Below are 18,132 nucleotides of genomic sequence, written 5' to 3'. Positions count from 1 at the left end.
ATGGATCTGTATGACTAGTCGTTTCCTGAGGCATGGAAAAGAAGCAACATGGGCTCTTTTAAGCTTCAGTCTCCAAATTAGGAGACTTTGCCTAGTGTAATCCAGCCCTTACTAATAAGCCAACCTATACAAAATCTTTCAGACCTGACGGCTCTCTGGTCTCCACTGGATCTCTGACTTTCTCTTCTCCATCAGAGTAACTCTGTGCAATGCTGTTAGTAATGCAGGCTCTTGAGGACCCCATGTTCTCTTCTTCATCCTCACTGTCCGAGTCATGGACAGTAATAGGTGCAGCTTTTACGATAGGCTGAAGGCCGCTGGGTCCTAAAACAGGAGAAGAATGCTGACAGTTCATTTACGCAAGGCAAGCACTGACTGTAGAGTGTTATAATGCAATAGTTCCTGTCTGGTGAAGTTCTCCAACAGTTTGGGAATACCATAGAAAGACCAACTCTACACTCTTTAATGTGGATCCTGCATAAAAACTCAAATGCTCCAAAAGTGATTTAAAGATGCACCATTAAAACACATTTAAAACAATCAAAGATGTTCTAATCTATCAGAAAAAGGGCTAACACAATAGGCCAGAATACTGGTTTTCTATGACACACCTCACACTCAAAGTATCCCAGAAGCATCTTCCACAACAGTGAGAAACTGACAATGCAGTAACTGAGGTGCTAATTTGAAAGGCATTTTGTGCTCATCCCTTAGAATTTGTGTTACTGGGAGTGCAGGACATTGGGATTATCCTCAAATCCTTTTGAAAGAGCATCCAGGGATGTCAAACTTCCACCCAGGCAACCCTCAAAGATGGGCAGAAAAGACCCCTAGTGGTGCAGCAGTCTTCCTATCAGTAACATCCCAGAGTGTCTGCACTGAGTGAAAACCCATGTTCTCTGAGGGGCTCAACTCTCATGCTTCTGGCTGTTGGGACTGAGTGCTGCTAGATGTACCAAACTGGCACAGTATATGGTACCTGTGAATAATTCAAGAAATGAACATCAGCATGAAATTTCCAGGGGCTTTTTGGAAAAACACTCCAGTGAACAGACACCCTGGTTTTGTTTTAAGCTGTTGGCATATCTACAGTGCAACATGCTGTAAAGCAAATGGCTGGCATCAATAATTGAGACTGTCTGATGCGACTCATTAATGCAACTTAAATTAGTGCTTATACAAGATGCTCTGGCTACAACACAACCAAAGGGGAGGAGCCCATAAACTGCAGTGGGAGGAGGGAGACCATAAATGCAAGGGCTGGAACAAGGCAAAGCAAGAAAGAATATTCATGCCTTCTGACCCTCTCATTACACTGCAGTATGAAAATTAGGCCTTAAAAGCATATTTCCTCACCAAATGAACCGCAGAAAAGTGGGGACTGTAGAGCAGACTATAAATCACAACAAGTTTCTTTGCAGCATCCCACCATACCAGAGCTATTAATTCAAATGTCTCACGTATCCTAGCTGAAGAAAAGTCAAGTCAGAATAGAGTCAAACTGAACTAATGAATCTTGCAACTCGAAGGATCTTGAAGTAATGATTACTTTTCCAGGATCAGAATTACCTGCTTGCTCCTCGTCAACATCCATAGGAATAACTGCTGGATTATGAGCAGAGGCCTCATTCTGACCATCCCCTGCAGCCACTCCATCATCCTGTGCCACTTCCTCCATATCATTCAGTGCTGAAAAGATCGAGACAATAAAAATCAACCGTCAAGAAAAAGAAGCCAAAGCACATAGCTCAGTATATGTAGAAGGATTTCAAGTGATAATCACACTGAAGTCACAGAGAGGCACTGTAGTGCTGTGACATCACTAACAGTAGCTGCCTTATGTCCTCACTGAGTCATGCAGAAGCCTCTCAGAGATTACTGGTTCTGTAACTTCTAGGGGATTCGGGCCCAATTCTATACTCTTGGTTTTGCTGAAGGAAGTGGCTCCTTCAGGATTCTCCATTCTTTGTCCTGAAAAGGTTCCTTGCATTACCATGACAAGTTCATCTGGTTGAGGTCTTTATGCTGCTTTCCCCAGAACATTTGTATCATTTCTGGGTAAACTGGATGGTATGCTACAAAGTAACGTGATGCAATCCCAACCCTGACCAAGGGAGCTCAAATCACAAATTAATATTTCTCTGTGGAGCAGTATAGTATTCAATCTTTAAACTGCTGGGCTAGTATCTATATTATTGTTTATCTTTAAATGACTTCTTGTTATGATAGCATAGATCAACTATTAGGTTTAATACGCAGATCAAGTTTGGTCTTATGGATAGATACTAAATAGAGGAGATAATCAGCAACAGAGGGTCCTGTGGCACCTTTAAGACTAACAGACTGGCACCTTTCTGTTAGTCTTAAAGGTGCCACAGGACCCTCTGTTGCTTTTTACAGATTCAGACTAACACGGCTACCCCTCTGATACAGGAGATAAACAGGGCAGCCTTCAAACTATGGAGTTAAAGAGTGTCTTTCAATACACATTCACTTTTTGCCTACAGTCCTGTGCAAATGGCAATGCAAAATACGACCATTTCTTTCAGAGGCTCACAAAAGATCAGTGGTTACCCTCAGCTGCAATCTGCTGCTCTTCCACCTGCCCATCTTGCCGCAGCTCGTTCTCCTCGTTCTGGTCATTTGGGTGTTGATGGTTGTTGTGATGGATGTTGGGGTTGTTGTTCTGGTGGTTGTTGTTGTTGTCGTTATCATTGTTGGAGTTCTGATTACTGACTAGGGCAGATGAAACACCAATCCCTGTGCCAGCACTCAGGCCCACACGAGCACAGCCCTGAAATAAACAAAAACACAAAAAGATTCTAAATTACTGATGTCAAATCTCCACAACGTATCATAACATTGATACAAAACCATTGTATCAATACTGTCATATTTGTGGTTGGGCAGTATGTGTGTAGATATGGAGAAGAATCTGCTCACAGAACTTTCTGTACTTACATCGCACAGATTGCATATTTGGTTGCCAAATTTACACCTTTCCCTTTCCTCTTTTAAACTGGCATTAAAAATGTAAAGTTCAATAGCACATGCTTATGGTAAGAAGTTGTAATGCATAGGTCACAGGATCAGAGAAGCTAGAAATGAAAGAAAATCTAGTAGAAGAGTTTGTATTTCCTTTCCAGAGCAGGATGGGCCCTAGACAGAGGACAGATATTAAGATGATGCTACTGTTGATTTTCTAGTAAAAAATCTGGAATAATCTTATCATTAAGAAGTATTTAATACGTTGCCACAGTTGTGAAAATTGTTATTAGAAGACATTTAACAGTTCGGGGGGGGGGGAGGGGAGGGGGAGGGAGGGAATGAGGAGGGGAGACAAAAATCAGAGAATCTATATATGAAAGTATTCAAATACATGAAGGAATAGTACCACAAATTTGCCATGCTACAAAATCATAAGAATACTTAGTACAATGTGCAATTCTCTCAATACAAAAATAAATCTCATGCAAAAAAATAAATACAAAAAAATATCCAAAATAGCAATGAAAACCCTAATAAAAATTCGGACAGTACATCTAAACCTTCTTTTCTGAGGACAACAAAATATTCAATCATTAGTACCACATTCCACCACTACTGCTGTCTGCAAATGGATACAACTGTTCTTCATTGAATTTCACAGATTCATAGATCATAAGGCCAGCAGGGAAAACTGTGATACTCTAGTTTGACCTGCATAATATAAGCCATAGAACTTCAGAGCATATCTTTTAGAGAAACATCTTTCATGGCAATCGTATTCCTAAGTCACTCACTGAACTATTTAATTAATTATAACTATAAAAAACATGTACCTTAACAGAACTCTGGTATATTTCAGATGCCCTAGCAACAATTTAAAAAACCAAACCTCAAAATTTACCTTAGGAGGTTCCCGGAACATCTGGTCCAGAGAGATAAACTCCAAGCTTGGCAGTAATTCAATGAACTGACTAAAAGAATCTAGCTTTATTGCATGGCATCGCACCAGGGTGAGGTCAACTAGCCGGGTCCACCTTGAATGATCTGTGGAAGGAGAGAGATATATGCTCCTTGAAGGATTTCAAGCCTCTTATCTCCCATTAGAACTTTTGCAGATTTGAGACTGTTAGCCTTCCATTACCACCGCTCTGACTGTTGAAGTTTATCAGCATCATTGGGGTTCCAAATTTCTGCATCTCCATATTTGTTTATCGTGGGACAATAGTTAGCAGAATTATGGAAAACCTTCCATCGTTATTAGGGCTCTCTCTCTGTTTGGGGTTTTCTTTGCCCTACCAGTGTTTTAAAATGATGCCGACTGAGGAAAGGGATAATTCTGGTGTCCGCTAACTGTGTTACTTTCATCATTCTGTAACCAGTCTGAATACAGCCAACATCTATAATGACTGTTCACGACCTATATGAAAAGCATTTGTAGTCTCAGTCTAGCTCATAATAGACAAGGATCCGCAATCACAGGAATCACTATCGTAAATAGCACTAATTTGCACTCTCGTCAACTCTCAGGAAAGGGGACCAGAGTAGAATCAGTGATAGACACGAAAATACACTCTCATCACCAGATGTGGTCCTGAAAAGTCAGAGTTCAAGCACAATGAAGCATCGTGAACACTTTTGAATTGGACTATCCGTATTAAATGGGTAGGTTATTTTATATGATGCACTATTCCACTATATTTCTCACTTACTAATTTGCAAACATCAATAATTCCTAACTACTATACCAATCTACAGTGCAAATTAACAATATTCTGCTTGTGTGTATACATTATATACACACACAGAAGGCATGACATTCAACTACCAAATCTTTAAAAAAAAAATCTGACCATTTCTTGGTCTCAAATGTTTCCTTAAATTGCAGGATTATGATGTTCATTTACTGAAAGGAGTTTAACTACAAATCTTCATCCTGATGTGAGGCGTTCACACTGTATCTTCCAAAAGCATTCAATACCTGTGATCCAATTGTTTGGGTTGTGCAGATGTGGGCAGTTGTACACGACCAGATACTTGATGCAGGAGAATACTTCATTTACAGCCTTCATTCCAATGTCTGTGATGATTCCTGGATTTTCAACCACATCAGCCAAGCCATACTTTACCAAGTCCCCATTAGTCATTTTGCCTATAGAAAGACAATAGAAGATTTCAGCAATCTGCCGCTTCAGAAGTTGCAGCCTTTTAGATAAGCCTTTTCTGAATTCCATACTGTAATCCCATTTGACACAAAGACCAGAATATTACTTTCATTAGACAAAGCAAAGTCTCTGTCCCAGTTACAATGGAAGTTTGAGGGGGTACAGAAAAAACGTATCTGACTATATGACACAAGATTCAAGAGCAATAATTATTTATATTCTTTTAAAAGTAAGTCTTAGAAAAATACACCAAAACTATCAATTTGCACTATCCTAACCCTAACCCTAACCCGGTAATTTAAGAATTTTTTAAAAAAATGTTCATACATTGTAGCAAAAACTCATCAACATATCCCAGATGAAGGGTTTCAAACTGTGGGAACTCCAATTCTGCCATCTTCAGTGCAGAAAAGACACCATCTTTGGTCAGGGAAGGTTGAATTCGCACTTCATGCAACCTAAAAGCAATCAAGTACAGTTCACATTCAAGGTGAGATGCAACAAAGCATTGTTTAGTACAGAAAACATCTGAGTGAATGCCTCTGTTCCACTCTAGGCAGTAAAATGAAAACATTTATTTGACAATGGTGAAATCCAGTGGATACCTGTATCCTTCAGGGACAGTATTTTGCAGTTATACAGCGAGGAACTTCAAGCAATTTATAAACACTAATTGAGCCTCATACACACCTGTGAGGAAAATACTATTATACTCATTTTACAGATGACAAAGTGCAGTGACTTGGCTCAGGCCACAGAACAAGTCAGTGACAGACCTAATAACAGAACCCAGGCATGGTAACTCCCAGTCCTTTCCTCTAGCCATTTGGTATTCTTGTTATAGATTGTAAAAGTTCACATGGGTTTTCTCTTAAACATTTAAAACTTCTTGTTCTTCAAACACTAGGAATTTATTAAGTTACCTAAACAACTGTGATTTGAAGAGAGAGAAATCAGAAAGGAAAGACAACGGCTGGGGAAGGCAAGTACCTTCGTGCAGCAGTTATGATGAGGTAGCCAAGATCCACTTCAAGAGCATTCTTGCAAGCTCCCAAAACGATAGTGTGCAAATTCCTAAAACCACCTGATAAGGGGAAAGAAAAGCAAAATTTCACTTTAGTCAATGGGTTGTGGCATTAAAACATTACTCACTTTCCTGGTGTTATTTTACCAATGCACTATTGCAATTAACAACAAGAATACATGCCATTTTTAAGCAAATTAATATAAGCTTCCTTATGTTGACACCTACTGGTAGGAGGTAGCCCTGACTATCACAACAGAAGTTTCTCAAGAAGCTATTTTTTAAAAAATTAAAAGTGACCTTCTTCCAAATTATTTCTGCCACTTCTACCCTCTAGAACGGGGGTGGCCAACCTGAGCCTGAGAAGGAGCCAGAATTTATCAATATACATTGCCAAAGAGCCACAGTAATACGTCAGCAGCCTCCCATCAGCTTCCCCTCCCCCCCCCCCGCCGCCGGCTCCCAGCACCTCCTGTCCACCAGCAGCTCCGCCGATCAGCGCCTCCCCCTCCCGATCAGCTGTTTAGTAGCGTGCAGGAGGCTCTGGGGGTGAGGGGGAGGAGTGAGGGCACGGCAGGCTCAGGGGAGGGGGCGGGAGTGGGGGCAGGGCCTGTGGCAGAGCCAGGGGTTGAGCAGTGAGCACGCCCCGGCACATTGGAAATTTGGCGCCTATAGCTCCAGCCCCGGAGTCGGTGCCTATACAAGGAGCCGCATATTAACTTCTGAAGAGCCACATGTGGCTCCGGAGCCACAGGTTGCCCACCCCTGCTCTAGAAAGTGAAATGACAGTAAAGATTGACATTTGGTTGGAATGTCAAAAGGTAGCAATTCTTTAATAGTTTCCATTGTTATAGAAATATATAATTTCAATTTAACTTAGCTTTTATTTGTTTTCAGTATTAGTATACAAAAATGTGTCACTAAAGCATATAGTTATACATATAAGATTAAAACAATACCCAAAATAAAATAGAAGTCCATTATTAACACCCTTTGAACACAGCTAAAAGCATACTAGTGAAAGAACAAACTGTAGAATAAGAGCATTACCCATCAGGTGCCCTAGGTAATTTTGTTCTATTCTTCCAGGCAGTAGGAAGTTCTATACCTGATCTCCAGCTATCTTCTACAACATGCTGGATAAGTCCTCCAAGAAAAGGAACTCGAACCAGTTCTAAATGCTCCAGGTTTCGGGCAGAAGCCAAACCCGTCACTAAAGGGACATATTTCAAAGAATTTGTGGGTCCTGCAGAGAAAAAAAATCTTCTGATAGAGAACATATACACAGAAAGTTGCTTATTTAATTATATTGAACATATCGTCCAAATAATGCAGCCATCAGATACACCAACCTGCATGGGCTCAGTTCAGCAAGTCATCAGAACTAAGAACTAGAGGTGTTCTCCTATTAATGTAACAACTCAATACAGCATAGGATATTTTTTTCTCAATATGGAACATGAAATAAAGCCTTTGATTGCTTCTGGAGTACTGCATGATGGGCAATCCCAAGGCCTTATCTGCATTAGAAAACGTAGTAAACTTACTACAGCAACTGCCAGCAATGGTGCAGCTGTACAGGTGTAAGTGCTATGGTAGACAGGGCTAAGGCATTTTTACCATCATGTTATGAAAACTGTTCTGAGCTAGTGTCCTTTGGTAGTCTAGCACTAATGCAGTTGCAATATCATTAGTACAGGTACTAGTTTTTTCCTATATAGACGCATCCCTTCCCCAGAAGGATTCTCTTTTCTCTTACCTGCACAGTTCCTCATGACAAAAGTGCGTAAGCTGATACAAAGAAAATCTTTAAAGGGCTGTGGTTTGGTGAGCCTCACCCACTTCAAATAAAGATGCCTCAGCATTGGGATACAAGGAATTTCAGGGACATTTACCCCTAAAATACAGAACAACAACAACAAAATCAAATCAGGTCCCACATTAAACAAACTTTCAGATGTCAACTGTAGAATGAATCTCTCAGGGCACGTCTACACTACAAAATTAAGTCAACCTAAGTTAGGTCGGCATACAGCTGCCACAGAAAATACATCGTTTGTGCGTGTCTACAGTTTGCTCCTTGTGTTGGCTGTGCACATCCTCACCAGGAGCATTTGTACTGTTTGAACTGTCAATGTGGGACAGCTTCTGAAAGCCAGCAACAGTCAATGTAAGCAATGCAGTGTCTATACTGACACTGTGTCAACCTAATTACATCAATACTGATTCTACGCCTCTCATGGAGGTGGAGTTATTAAGTTGGTGTAGTGGGCGAGTTACGTCAGCGGGAGCGGAATTTTAGTATAAACACTTACAGAGTTAGGTCAATATAAGCTGCCTTGTGTTGACCTAACTCTGTAGAGTAGACCAGGGCTCAGGGTAATTAGAGAAACCAGATGGGTGAGGTGATATCTTTTATTGGACCAACTTCTGTTGCTGAGAGACAAGCTTTCGAGCTTACACAGAGCTCTTCTTCAGGTCTGGGAAACTCCCTCAGGCTGTGTCTACACAAGCAACTTATGTCGGTATAACTACGTCACTCAGCGGTGCGGAATATCCACCTCCAAAGCGACGCAGTTATACCGACCTAACTCCTGGTGTAGGCAGCACTATGTTGACAGGAGGGCTTCTCTGGTCGACATAACTACTGCCTCTTGGGGAAGTGAATTACCTACACTAACAGGAGAAACCCTAGCGTCGGCATAAGTAGCAACTTCACTGAAGTGTTACAGTGGCACTGCTACAGCCTTTTAAGTGTAGACAAGCCCTCAGAGTGGTCACAGCTAAATTCAAGATGGAACAGATTGTTTAGCATAAGTAGTTAACACATATTTCAAGGGACCATACAAGTGAAGTGGCCTGTTAACACCCTTCCAGTCATTAAGGGTGGGGGAGAAGCAGGAGGGTAGGGATTGTAAAGTGGGTTATAGATTGTTGTAATAAACCATTAATCCAGTGTCTCTAATCAGTCCATGATTTTTAGTGTCTAACAACACATCTCTCAGGGTAAATGATTTTGACTTTGATGGGGGGCACTTACACCCATCTCTACAGATTGCGCCCCAAGAGTAAATGGAACACTTCAAAAACTATGGGCCCTTGAACTGGGAATTCACCACCATAGGCACCAACTTTCTCCGGTGCAGGTGGGTGCCCGCGCCCCCAACCCCTTTCCCCGCCCCTGGCCCCACTCCCATTCCAACCCCATTCCCAAAGTCCCCGTCCTAACTCTGCCCCCTCCCTGCCCCTATTGGATCCCTTCCCCAAATCCCTGCCCTGGCCCCGCCTCTTCCCCCAGCGCGCTGCATTCCCCTCCCTCCCTGCCCCGCGAATCAGCTGTTTCGCGGCGCAAGCGCTGGGAGGGAGGGGGGAGAAGCAGGACGCGGCGGCGCGCTCGCAGAGGAGGTGGAGGTAAGCTGGAGCAGGAGGGGGTGGGGAGCTGCCGGTGGGTGCTGAGCACCCACCAATTTTTTTCCATGGATGCTCCAATCCTGGAGCACCCACGGAGTCGGCGCCTACGTTCACCATCATCTGTCAACACAGTCACACTGGAGTTTGCGCTCTGGACCTCTGCTGGCCTAGAGTCAAACATAGGTTCCAGATTATGCAGCATTTCAAATCTTTTAAGTTCATTTGTATCTAAGGCAACTACTTCACCAATAAACTCTTACCTACTAAGTGTAACGTCTGAATTTTAGCTCCTATAGGAATTTTCAGTTTGTTTTCAGGCGGGATTGGAAAAGCACCATTACGATTACGAAACTTCCCTAAAATATGAACTTGTGGCATGTATGTCCAAATGGCTTCCACCAGCTCCAAATGAGAGGTCTCAACACCCTGGATAAAAGTACAACAGTAAGCAAAGGTAAGGCTCCAATTACCATATTAAGCAACAATAATATTTCTCTTAACCAAGTAAACTTCTCGGTAATGCTCAGAGCTTGATGCAATGCATTAATTTACTTGAAATTTGCAGAGCCATTTGCCTTAAAAGCAGAAGTGGTCATAGGAAACTACTTAATTAGCTGCAATGCTGCTGTAATTCATGGCCTGATCTTGAGAGATGCTGAGTACCTGTAACTCCCATTGAAGTGACTACAAAAAAAACAGCACCCATTTGTAAACTAGCAGCACATTTTGTAAACGTTTACTTCAGCTGCCATCAATGCAAGACAAGGATTAAATGCACACTACTGCATCCTAGCAAGAAGATACAACATTAATTGAGTTTTTTATTCCAACCATCTATTTCCTCTGCAGCCTTATCAAGGATCATAATATCAACTGATGAAAGGCATTTATCTTTTCAACCTGCACACTTACCAGCAGATTTGGGCAGGCCTGCAAGGCCTCTAGCACTCCAGGAATGCTGAAAGCTTCATGGCCACGGACTCTGCGCCTTTCAAGGTACCTGGGGTGAAGACCATAGAGTTGTTCAATGTCTGGCATCTTCCTCAGCAATGTTAGGAAACTGGAATCAGTGAAACCTATGAGGAGGACACAAGTTTTGAATTTCTTGTGACAGTAAACATCTAGCTGTACGGACAGAACTTATGCTGCAATTCTCTGCGTATAGTAAAAAAAAATTCCTCAGCCCTCCAATGCCAGAAGAGGTAGTAGATGATATAACAGATGGTTTCCATCCCCAGCTTCTATGAACTAATATTCTATATGTTCTGTTGCCTTTATATCCTTCAGGGCAGCTGTCAAAACTACAGGGCTAGCTGCATTTCTGTCCTCTCTCAGGTCTCTCTCAGTGCACCTCCATGAGTGTCAGGCCTCATCCATTTATCTTCCCCTGGGGGGAATCCCATTATTCTCCCACTCTTAGATGAGGCCCTGGTCTACAAGACCCCATGTATCAACGGTGCTAACCCAGCAGGTCTGAGGGTTTTGGTACCTGTAGTTTTTCCCTTTGAGAATCTGTGACCAGCGGTGAATACAGTAATCAGACAGCCTTCTTAAACCAAAGTACTGATTAGTCATAACAGTAGGAACAAAATACAAGAAAAAAGGATTTAAAAACAATAAACAGTCTGTATACATGTATATCTCATCTCGACATCCTCCTGACAGGAACCCCTGTAAGTCTAACTTCCCAGACACTGCAACCTCTGGAGTGTCACTCACCATAGCTCTCCTCTCCCCCCTCCCCAGTGTATCTTTAAATCCAGTGCAGGTCTTACTGTTCAGAAGCTTGCTCCTCCCACCCCTGACAAATTCAATGGGTGAGCTCAGCAAGGGGTTGGAGGTAGAACCTCCAAGTGAATGGCTCTTGCACTGACCTTGAAGTGTTGGCAGATGATGTCGTACTCTTTCTTACCTGCGTGCAAACAGCTTCTTCTTGAATTACCTCATGTATTCATACAGTAAACCCCCTTACAACAAACATACATTATTTATAAGTTGTTACAGAGCAGCCCCATTTTCATCACCGTAGTATTCAACATACATACAGGCAGGGTTTTCAAAAGTACCGAAGGGAGGAAGGCACCATCTACACCTCTAGCCTGATATAATGCGACCCGATATAACGCGGTAAAGCAGTACTCCGGGGGGGGGGGGGGGGAGGGGGCGGGGCTGCGCACTCCAGCGGATCAAAGCAAGTTCGATATAACGCGGTTTCACCTATAACGCGATAAGATTTTTTGGCTCCCGAGGACAGCGTTATATCAAGGTAGAGGTGTACCACTGAAAGTCAGTGAGCGGTAAGCACTTCTCTTTCTTGGCTGCTTTCGAAAAGCCCATCCCTTATGTCTGTGTATAAATGATATCAGCTCAGCTAGGTCTCATCAATACCTCATTAACATAATACCCACATGAAGTGTACTACTTACCAGTGGGCATGTATTCCCACCAGCGGCCTGCACAGAGGTCCACGACCTTCACCACTCTCAGGTACAGAGTCACCGCTTCCTTCAGCTTCCGGGAGAGGCATTCCATGCACATGATATCCTGCAGGGGAAGGTACCTTTGGGATGGAAAGAAACTCTGTTCATCAAAGACTTTAGTTCATTTTCTCTCATACCAAATAACATCCAGAGAATTACTCTACAAACCCAGACATTCCTAACATCTAGAAAAGTATGGATTCAAATGAGATTTTTCAGATAGTACTGTAGCAACCTATGTAATGTGGCTAGGCAGAAGGGGTAGCATTTTGTTCATCAGGCAGCCAATGCACTTAAGGTAAAAAACAGAACAGTAGCCTTGTCATGTCGATAAGGGTCTGAGGTAGAGACGGGAGACTCTGTGATGCTTTAGAACATGTAGGACCTATTTCATTTCTTGCAAAGTTGCCATTCACGGAGATCTGGAAACTTTATAGCTTTAAAGTGTGCATTTTAATTCTCTAGTTCATTGTAAATTGGAATCCGTTTAGTAGCAGCTGCCACTGCATTAGCCCCACAAACATACTTGCAATCTGTGTGACATTTTAAACTTGTCAGCAAGATATTGAATACATGCCAGTCACAGATACTCTTAGACTTTGAATAATGTAAAATTGTAGTTAGAGTATTCCATTTATTTTTAAAATGGAATGAAGCATTTGACTACAACGTGCAGTGGCAGGGTCAATGCTGCTCCAATATACCCAGACATGCATCACTGCATCTCTTGTAATGTATGCACAGTAACTGAATTTATTAGAGACATTGTAGTGCATGGCTGCACACCTTGGAGCACGATCATGCCTAAAACCTGTAGGAAAGATTGAACAGCAAGATTGCAGTGCTAATAGTACAGGAATCTGTATGAGTGAAACAAAGTTATGCAACAAATTTTAGACATTCATCTACAAGGTATAAAAAGATACAATATTCATTCTAAGGCAAATTGTTATCGGTCATCAGTGTACACTTGCAGACTTTTTTTAGTCAAGCTTAACTTAAAAAATAAAAAATAAAAGATATAATGTTTTTCTGCTCTTTTGCTTGCTTCTACATGATACTAATAGCAATTTTCACATAAGTTAGTTTTCAGGGTACATGACTATATCAAGGAATATGAAGCATGTTTCTCTGGAGAGGTAACTTATTTATATAGTGCCACCTACGTGCTTAGTTTTAACAAAACAAATAAAGGTAGAGTTCCACAAGAAAGAAATTCCATACATTTCCTTTGTATTGTCCAGCAAAACCTCATCCGCAAATACTGAGGTCTAAATTTAATTCCCATCTAACTACTGGTGGTACAGCTAGTATTTTCTGAATGCCTGTCATTTGATTTTTATTCACAGATACCAAAGTGGAAGGGATGGGGAGACAAAAAATACAGCTTCTTACCTAAAGATATGGCAAAGTACTTCATGTGAGAGCTGGTTCATATAATCTTTTGGCTCATCTAGTTTGGTAGTTTCAGAGACTTCCCTACTCATGCAGCACGGTTTCACATTTTTCCGTCGAGGCCCCATATTTGCAATGATTTCTGATTAAAAGGATCAATTTTTACAATGTTATACAAATTCAGTGCAACTGAAAGACAAAAGGTGGGAGAAAGGGTACAGAGTAATGAACATTAGTTTACAGAAGGACTCAACAAATTCTACCACTAAAAATTAACTCTAGAATGCCATTATCCAAATGAATCAACTAAAAAGTGGAAGGATTGTTCTGGCAAGATATAAATCAATCTGCCTTGTGTATGAAACTGGAACAAAATTCCAGACAAATGAATGAAGACTAACTAGAAAGGCTCTTTGAACGGAGTAAAATTAGTAAACAGAATACCACCTGGATCTCTTATGTAAATATCCCAGTAATTTAATTATAAGTCGCTTCTGTAGTAGCCTTTTTCTAATTTAGAAAACAATAAAATGTCTCTGGAATTGCCACCCACATATCAATGAGCAAAGACATCTCATGGAAAAATAGATACAGACAATTACTAACCAAAGTGGACACATTTCAGTGTACTAGGTCCAATCCAAAAGGAAATTATTCTGTCCTAAAAAGGAAAGGCTCTTACAATCTTGCTTAAAGTTCTTAACTCAGCAATGCTGCATACATTTAATCTCGCTCTATTTTTATTGTTAAATTTGTAGCTTACTATATTTCTGTAAATGTTGTTTCACCATAATTTTATATCTAATGTGCAATTTTCTGCTACTGAAATAATCCAAACCAAATGTTAGCAGTTTTTGCATCCACTTGTTTAGTTTTAAAGAAAAAGTGCCATGTTTAATAACTCTAATTAAGTTGACACCTCACAGAGATGAATGGCATGAGGTAGGAAGAGTTCACATCCTTGCTACTGCTGCTGTTTAGTTCAAGACTGTTTTCTGGACGGTTACGATGACAGAGCATTGTTAAACCAGTTAACTCTGTCATGGATTTAACTTTCAACAGAAAGAGATGAAAACATTTTAGTAATGAAAGTTCAGAATTTCCAGACGGCAACAAAAATTGTGTAAAGACTCCAAAACTGTGATATACACAAGTTTGGGATAGCCTATATTTTCTCCTGATCATGATGGTAAATTATTATTTTTATGAAAGATTATTTTGTTCAATTTAATTCAATTAATACAAAACTATTTGTGGGGGTCTTTCCCACAACAAGAAAATGATTGTACAACAACCAATAATTGGCAGGAAGACTCAAGGCAGGTGGACATGAAAATACTTTGAGTTAACTTTTTTAAGCTGACTAGATTTTAAGTGGACTGTGTCCTCTAACATGTCAAGTGTCAACTTTCACCATTTCTCTGTGATAAGTGTTTTGTAGGAAATGTGTTTCCTAGCTTCACAATATGCAACAACAGATTTTTCTTCAGTTTTCCACAAACTAAAATTCATCTTCTGGTTGAGACTAAACATGGAAAATTGCAACCGAGTGTGTAAAAATACGAAATTATCAAAATCATCTGTTGCAAACATTGTGGTTAATGTTACAAAACACTATATGTTGATGTTAAACGTTATCATTTAACTACATATTGTATTTCTACTGTGATTCTAGCAATAGCCACAATACAAACAGTACATTCCATGATTTCCCCTCATTCTTTATATTCCCAATACCCGGGGTCTTTAGCTGCTCACAACCAGTTCATTTAACTGATCTTGGTTCTCTTCCTTCTTTGGTCAAGTAGTAGATGAAGGAGAATAGATTAAAAAAGGACTGAAGGGTAAAGCACTGATAAATTGTCCTAACCTGAAGTAAGTATATTTCAAAGGCAGGCTGATGGGCATATAAAGAGCATCTTATAACAGATTAGAGAAAAACTGTGTTCACCAAATGCAAGTTTTGCATCAGATTGAAAACCTCAAAACATTATGACCATCACTGAGATCGAATGATGGAAAAAGGTTTTATTTAATAGCTAATTTGTCAGCATTCTAAATTTTGAAATCATACAACACACACCAAGGTAATACCACCCTCCTTCTCCTCAAAAGATATTGTTAAGGGATATTTGGCCCTACATATACTGTAGGTTTTACAAAACTTAGCTTTTACAAATCCCAATATCAACAGAAATGTTTGTTTATATATCCATCCATTATAATATTTTCAGTTGAAATATTGCAGCATTGTTCAAGTGTACAAGAGAGTGAAATTGACTAGAAATTACCCATAAACAAATGTGAGATTATTCTATTTATTTTGCCCAACCTGGTAGATTACTGCATGTAGTAAATACATAACATAACCAAGGAAGATTAGGTTTATAAAACTGTCAGATTAACATTAAGGTTGTTTGTAACAAATCTACTTTAATTGTATGCTTTTTAATGTGACAGGATCCTTTTTTAAAGCCTTCTAACTATAAGCATCTCTGTAACTATAAGATCATAGTACTGTTCTCACACGGGCCCACGAAATCACACACTCTTTACCCCTCCATAAAAAGAGGAACGCAATATTTTATCACCAACCAACAGGCAAGGATCAGGATCCCAACTGAGCCACCCAGCACATCTTTAAGAGAAGATTTCCCAAATAGGATCCAGAGACACTGGGGGACTTTGGTACAGATTTTTATAAATGGGTATCCAAGTTTTGCTATGTTATATGGATTCCAAGTGAATTTCACCATACTCCTGCAGTTGGAGGACAGACAGACAGCAGCAGAGAATGGAAAACATTTTAGTTTTATACAGAGTTTAAGATATTTCAAGGTAAAAAGAGTGTCTGATATAAGATAACGCATGAAAAGGAAGATTTAAGTCAAGTAGAAGGTAAGTCAGTGGTTTGAAGTGGAGGAGGAAAACAGGGAAGAGCTCCACAGAGAAGTAAAAGAGCCACCTCCAGCTGTGGGAGTCCAGTGCAGAAAATCTAAAGGTATGAGTTAGTCTACATGAGCAGCTCCAGACTTTTCTCTGGTGGTGACTGTGCTTTGAATTAGATCTCATCACTGAGACACAAAATACCTGGTCACCCAGAACTATGTAATCTTCATAGAGCAGTGTGTGGGGCATCTGGCAATGATTGTAGGGAATAAGTTTCTACATACAAGTTTTTAAAACTAACATTCTCACTATTTTAGTTCTGCTGTTTTAGAACAAATGACTCTTCTAAACAATCCATACATATTCCTTCGATATTTAAACAAAGCAGGCAGAAAATGCAGAGAATTTTATTCTTCTCAATTTAATATAATTAAGGTAAAAAAATTGATCCTACATGAACAATGGTTTGATGTGTTATATTCTCATGACTTTTGTGTTCAACTTGAGAAGTTTAGAAAACTCCTGTTTTGATTTGTAACAACCAGAACTGTCAGCTTAGCCTCCTTTTAGAAATCAAACTGAGCCATTTCAAAATCAACAGCAATTGTGGAATCAGTGAGCTGTCAATTCTGTTGACAGTTTGCAAAGCAGAATACAACCCAGATCAAACTGCTGGTCTGAGTACTGATGAAACCAAGTTTTACAATAGACATAGTAGCACTGACCTGGAAGACAGGGGGAGCAAATATATGCTGACACCAGGGACTACTTAATAAGTACCACTTGAGACAATAACCACATGCTATCTACTATGACATTCCTGTATCTGGATTCCATAAGCTGATCCTAAAGAATGTCTGTAAATTTTTGTTTAGTGCAGTAGGCGAAAGGCAATGCAAGATAGATAATTACCAATCCCCATCTCCTAGTGTATCTTTGCTATTCACATTAAATATGTCTGCTGCTTGGGGATATTTTGGGGGGGGGAGGGGTAGGGGGAACATCCTCCTAGAAGTTATTTTGTGTGAGCTTAGTTTTCTATTGCATCCTGTCTCTGAGATAAGTGGATTTTTCAACCTTTTCCAGGTGGTACTTTAGAAGAGACATCACTATTTTTCAGGCCTGGTTGATGTTGTGATGATACATTACTCACATTTAATTCCCTTTCTTTGAAGTAACTAGGAAGAAAAACAAGAAAGAGGGGGGAGTAACTAGAAAGTACCTCCACCTGCCCCAGGTTTGGAATGATGAGGCAGAGCACGGCATCAAGAGGGATGAAACAGGGTCTCCCAGGGCAGCCTCATGCCGGTGGGGAGACAGGGCAGCAAATCCCAAAGGAATGAGGAGAGCGAGAGAAAGACACTCCCTCTACGTGGCAGAGGGGACCCACCCCAGCAGGGAAAAGGTCACCCGGACCGCGGGTCTCCCCCAGGCCACTGCCGATGGAAAGGGCCCCTCCCCCCGTTCTCAGCGGCAGGCCCTGGCGAGAGGTCAGTCAACCAACCCCCGCAGCAACGGCCGCCCGCCCCAGCGCCCGCAACGGTCATCGCTGCCAGCGATCCCAGGCCCAGGTCACCTCCCAGGGCGCCCACCAGGAAAGGGGGGCACGCGCCACTCCCCCTTCCCTTCCACAGGGCCAGGCCCGGCGCCTCCCTCCTGCCCCCGGGGGCGCGTGTGCGGGGAGCCAGAGCAGCCGCACGTAACCCTAAACCTCCCCTCCCGGCCCCACCGCCCCTTACCTGGCCGCCAGTGCCGCCTGTTATTGTGACTGCGAGGGGGAGGG

General features: G+C 41.2%; 1 protein-coding gene across 1 annotated transcript in view; it reads right to left on the bottom strand.

Annotated features, from left to right (window-relative positions):
* FBXO38 (F-box protein 38) overlaps window positions 1-18,132 on the bottom strand; it is a 34,236-nt gene extending 16,104 nt beyond the window's left edge. The window contains exons 1-15 of the mRNA XM_065409012.1: window positions 18,089-18,132; window positions 17,427-17,527; window positions 13,461-13,649; window positions 12,012-12,145; window positions 10,498-10,661; window positions 9,846-10,011; window positions 7,934-8,071; window positions 7,283-7,420; window positions 6,141-6,234; window positions 5,478-5,608; window positions 4,967-5,137; window positions 3,890-4,032; window positions 2,575-2,794; window positions 1,570-1,689; window positions 145-324 (exon numbers count right to left, since the gene is read on the bottom strand). Of these exons, the coding sequence (XP_065265084.1) occupies window positions 145-324; window positions 1,570-1,689; window positions 2,575-2,794; window positions 3,890-4,032; window positions 4,967-5,137; window positions 5,478-5,608; window positions 6,141-6,234; window positions 7,283-7,420; window positions 7,934-8,071; window positions 9,846-10,011; window positions 10,498-10,661; window positions 12,012-12,145; window positions 13,461-13,588 (1,927 nt within the window). The 5' untranslated portion in view covers window positions 13,589-13,649; window positions 17,427-17,527; window positions 18,089-18,132. The remainder of the gene's footprint in view (window positions 1-144; window positions 325-1,569; window positions 1,690-2,574; window positions 2,795-3,889; window positions 4,033-4,966; window positions 5,138-5,477; window positions 5,609-6,140; window positions 6,235-7,282; window positions 7,421-7,933; window positions 8,072-9,845; window positions 10,012-10,497; window positions 10,662-12,011; window positions 12,146-13,460; window positions 13,650-17,426; window positions 17,528-18,088) is intronic.

This window comes from Emys orbicularis, chromosome 8, assembly GCF_028017835.1.
Source record: "Emys orbicularis isolate rEmyOrb1 chromosome 8, rEmyOrb1.hap1, whole genome shotgun sequence".
Lineage (NCBI taxonomy): Eukaryota > Metazoa > Chordata > Testudines > Emydidae > Emys > Emys orbicularis.
This window is presented reverse-complemented; position numbering and strand designations above follow the sequence as displayed.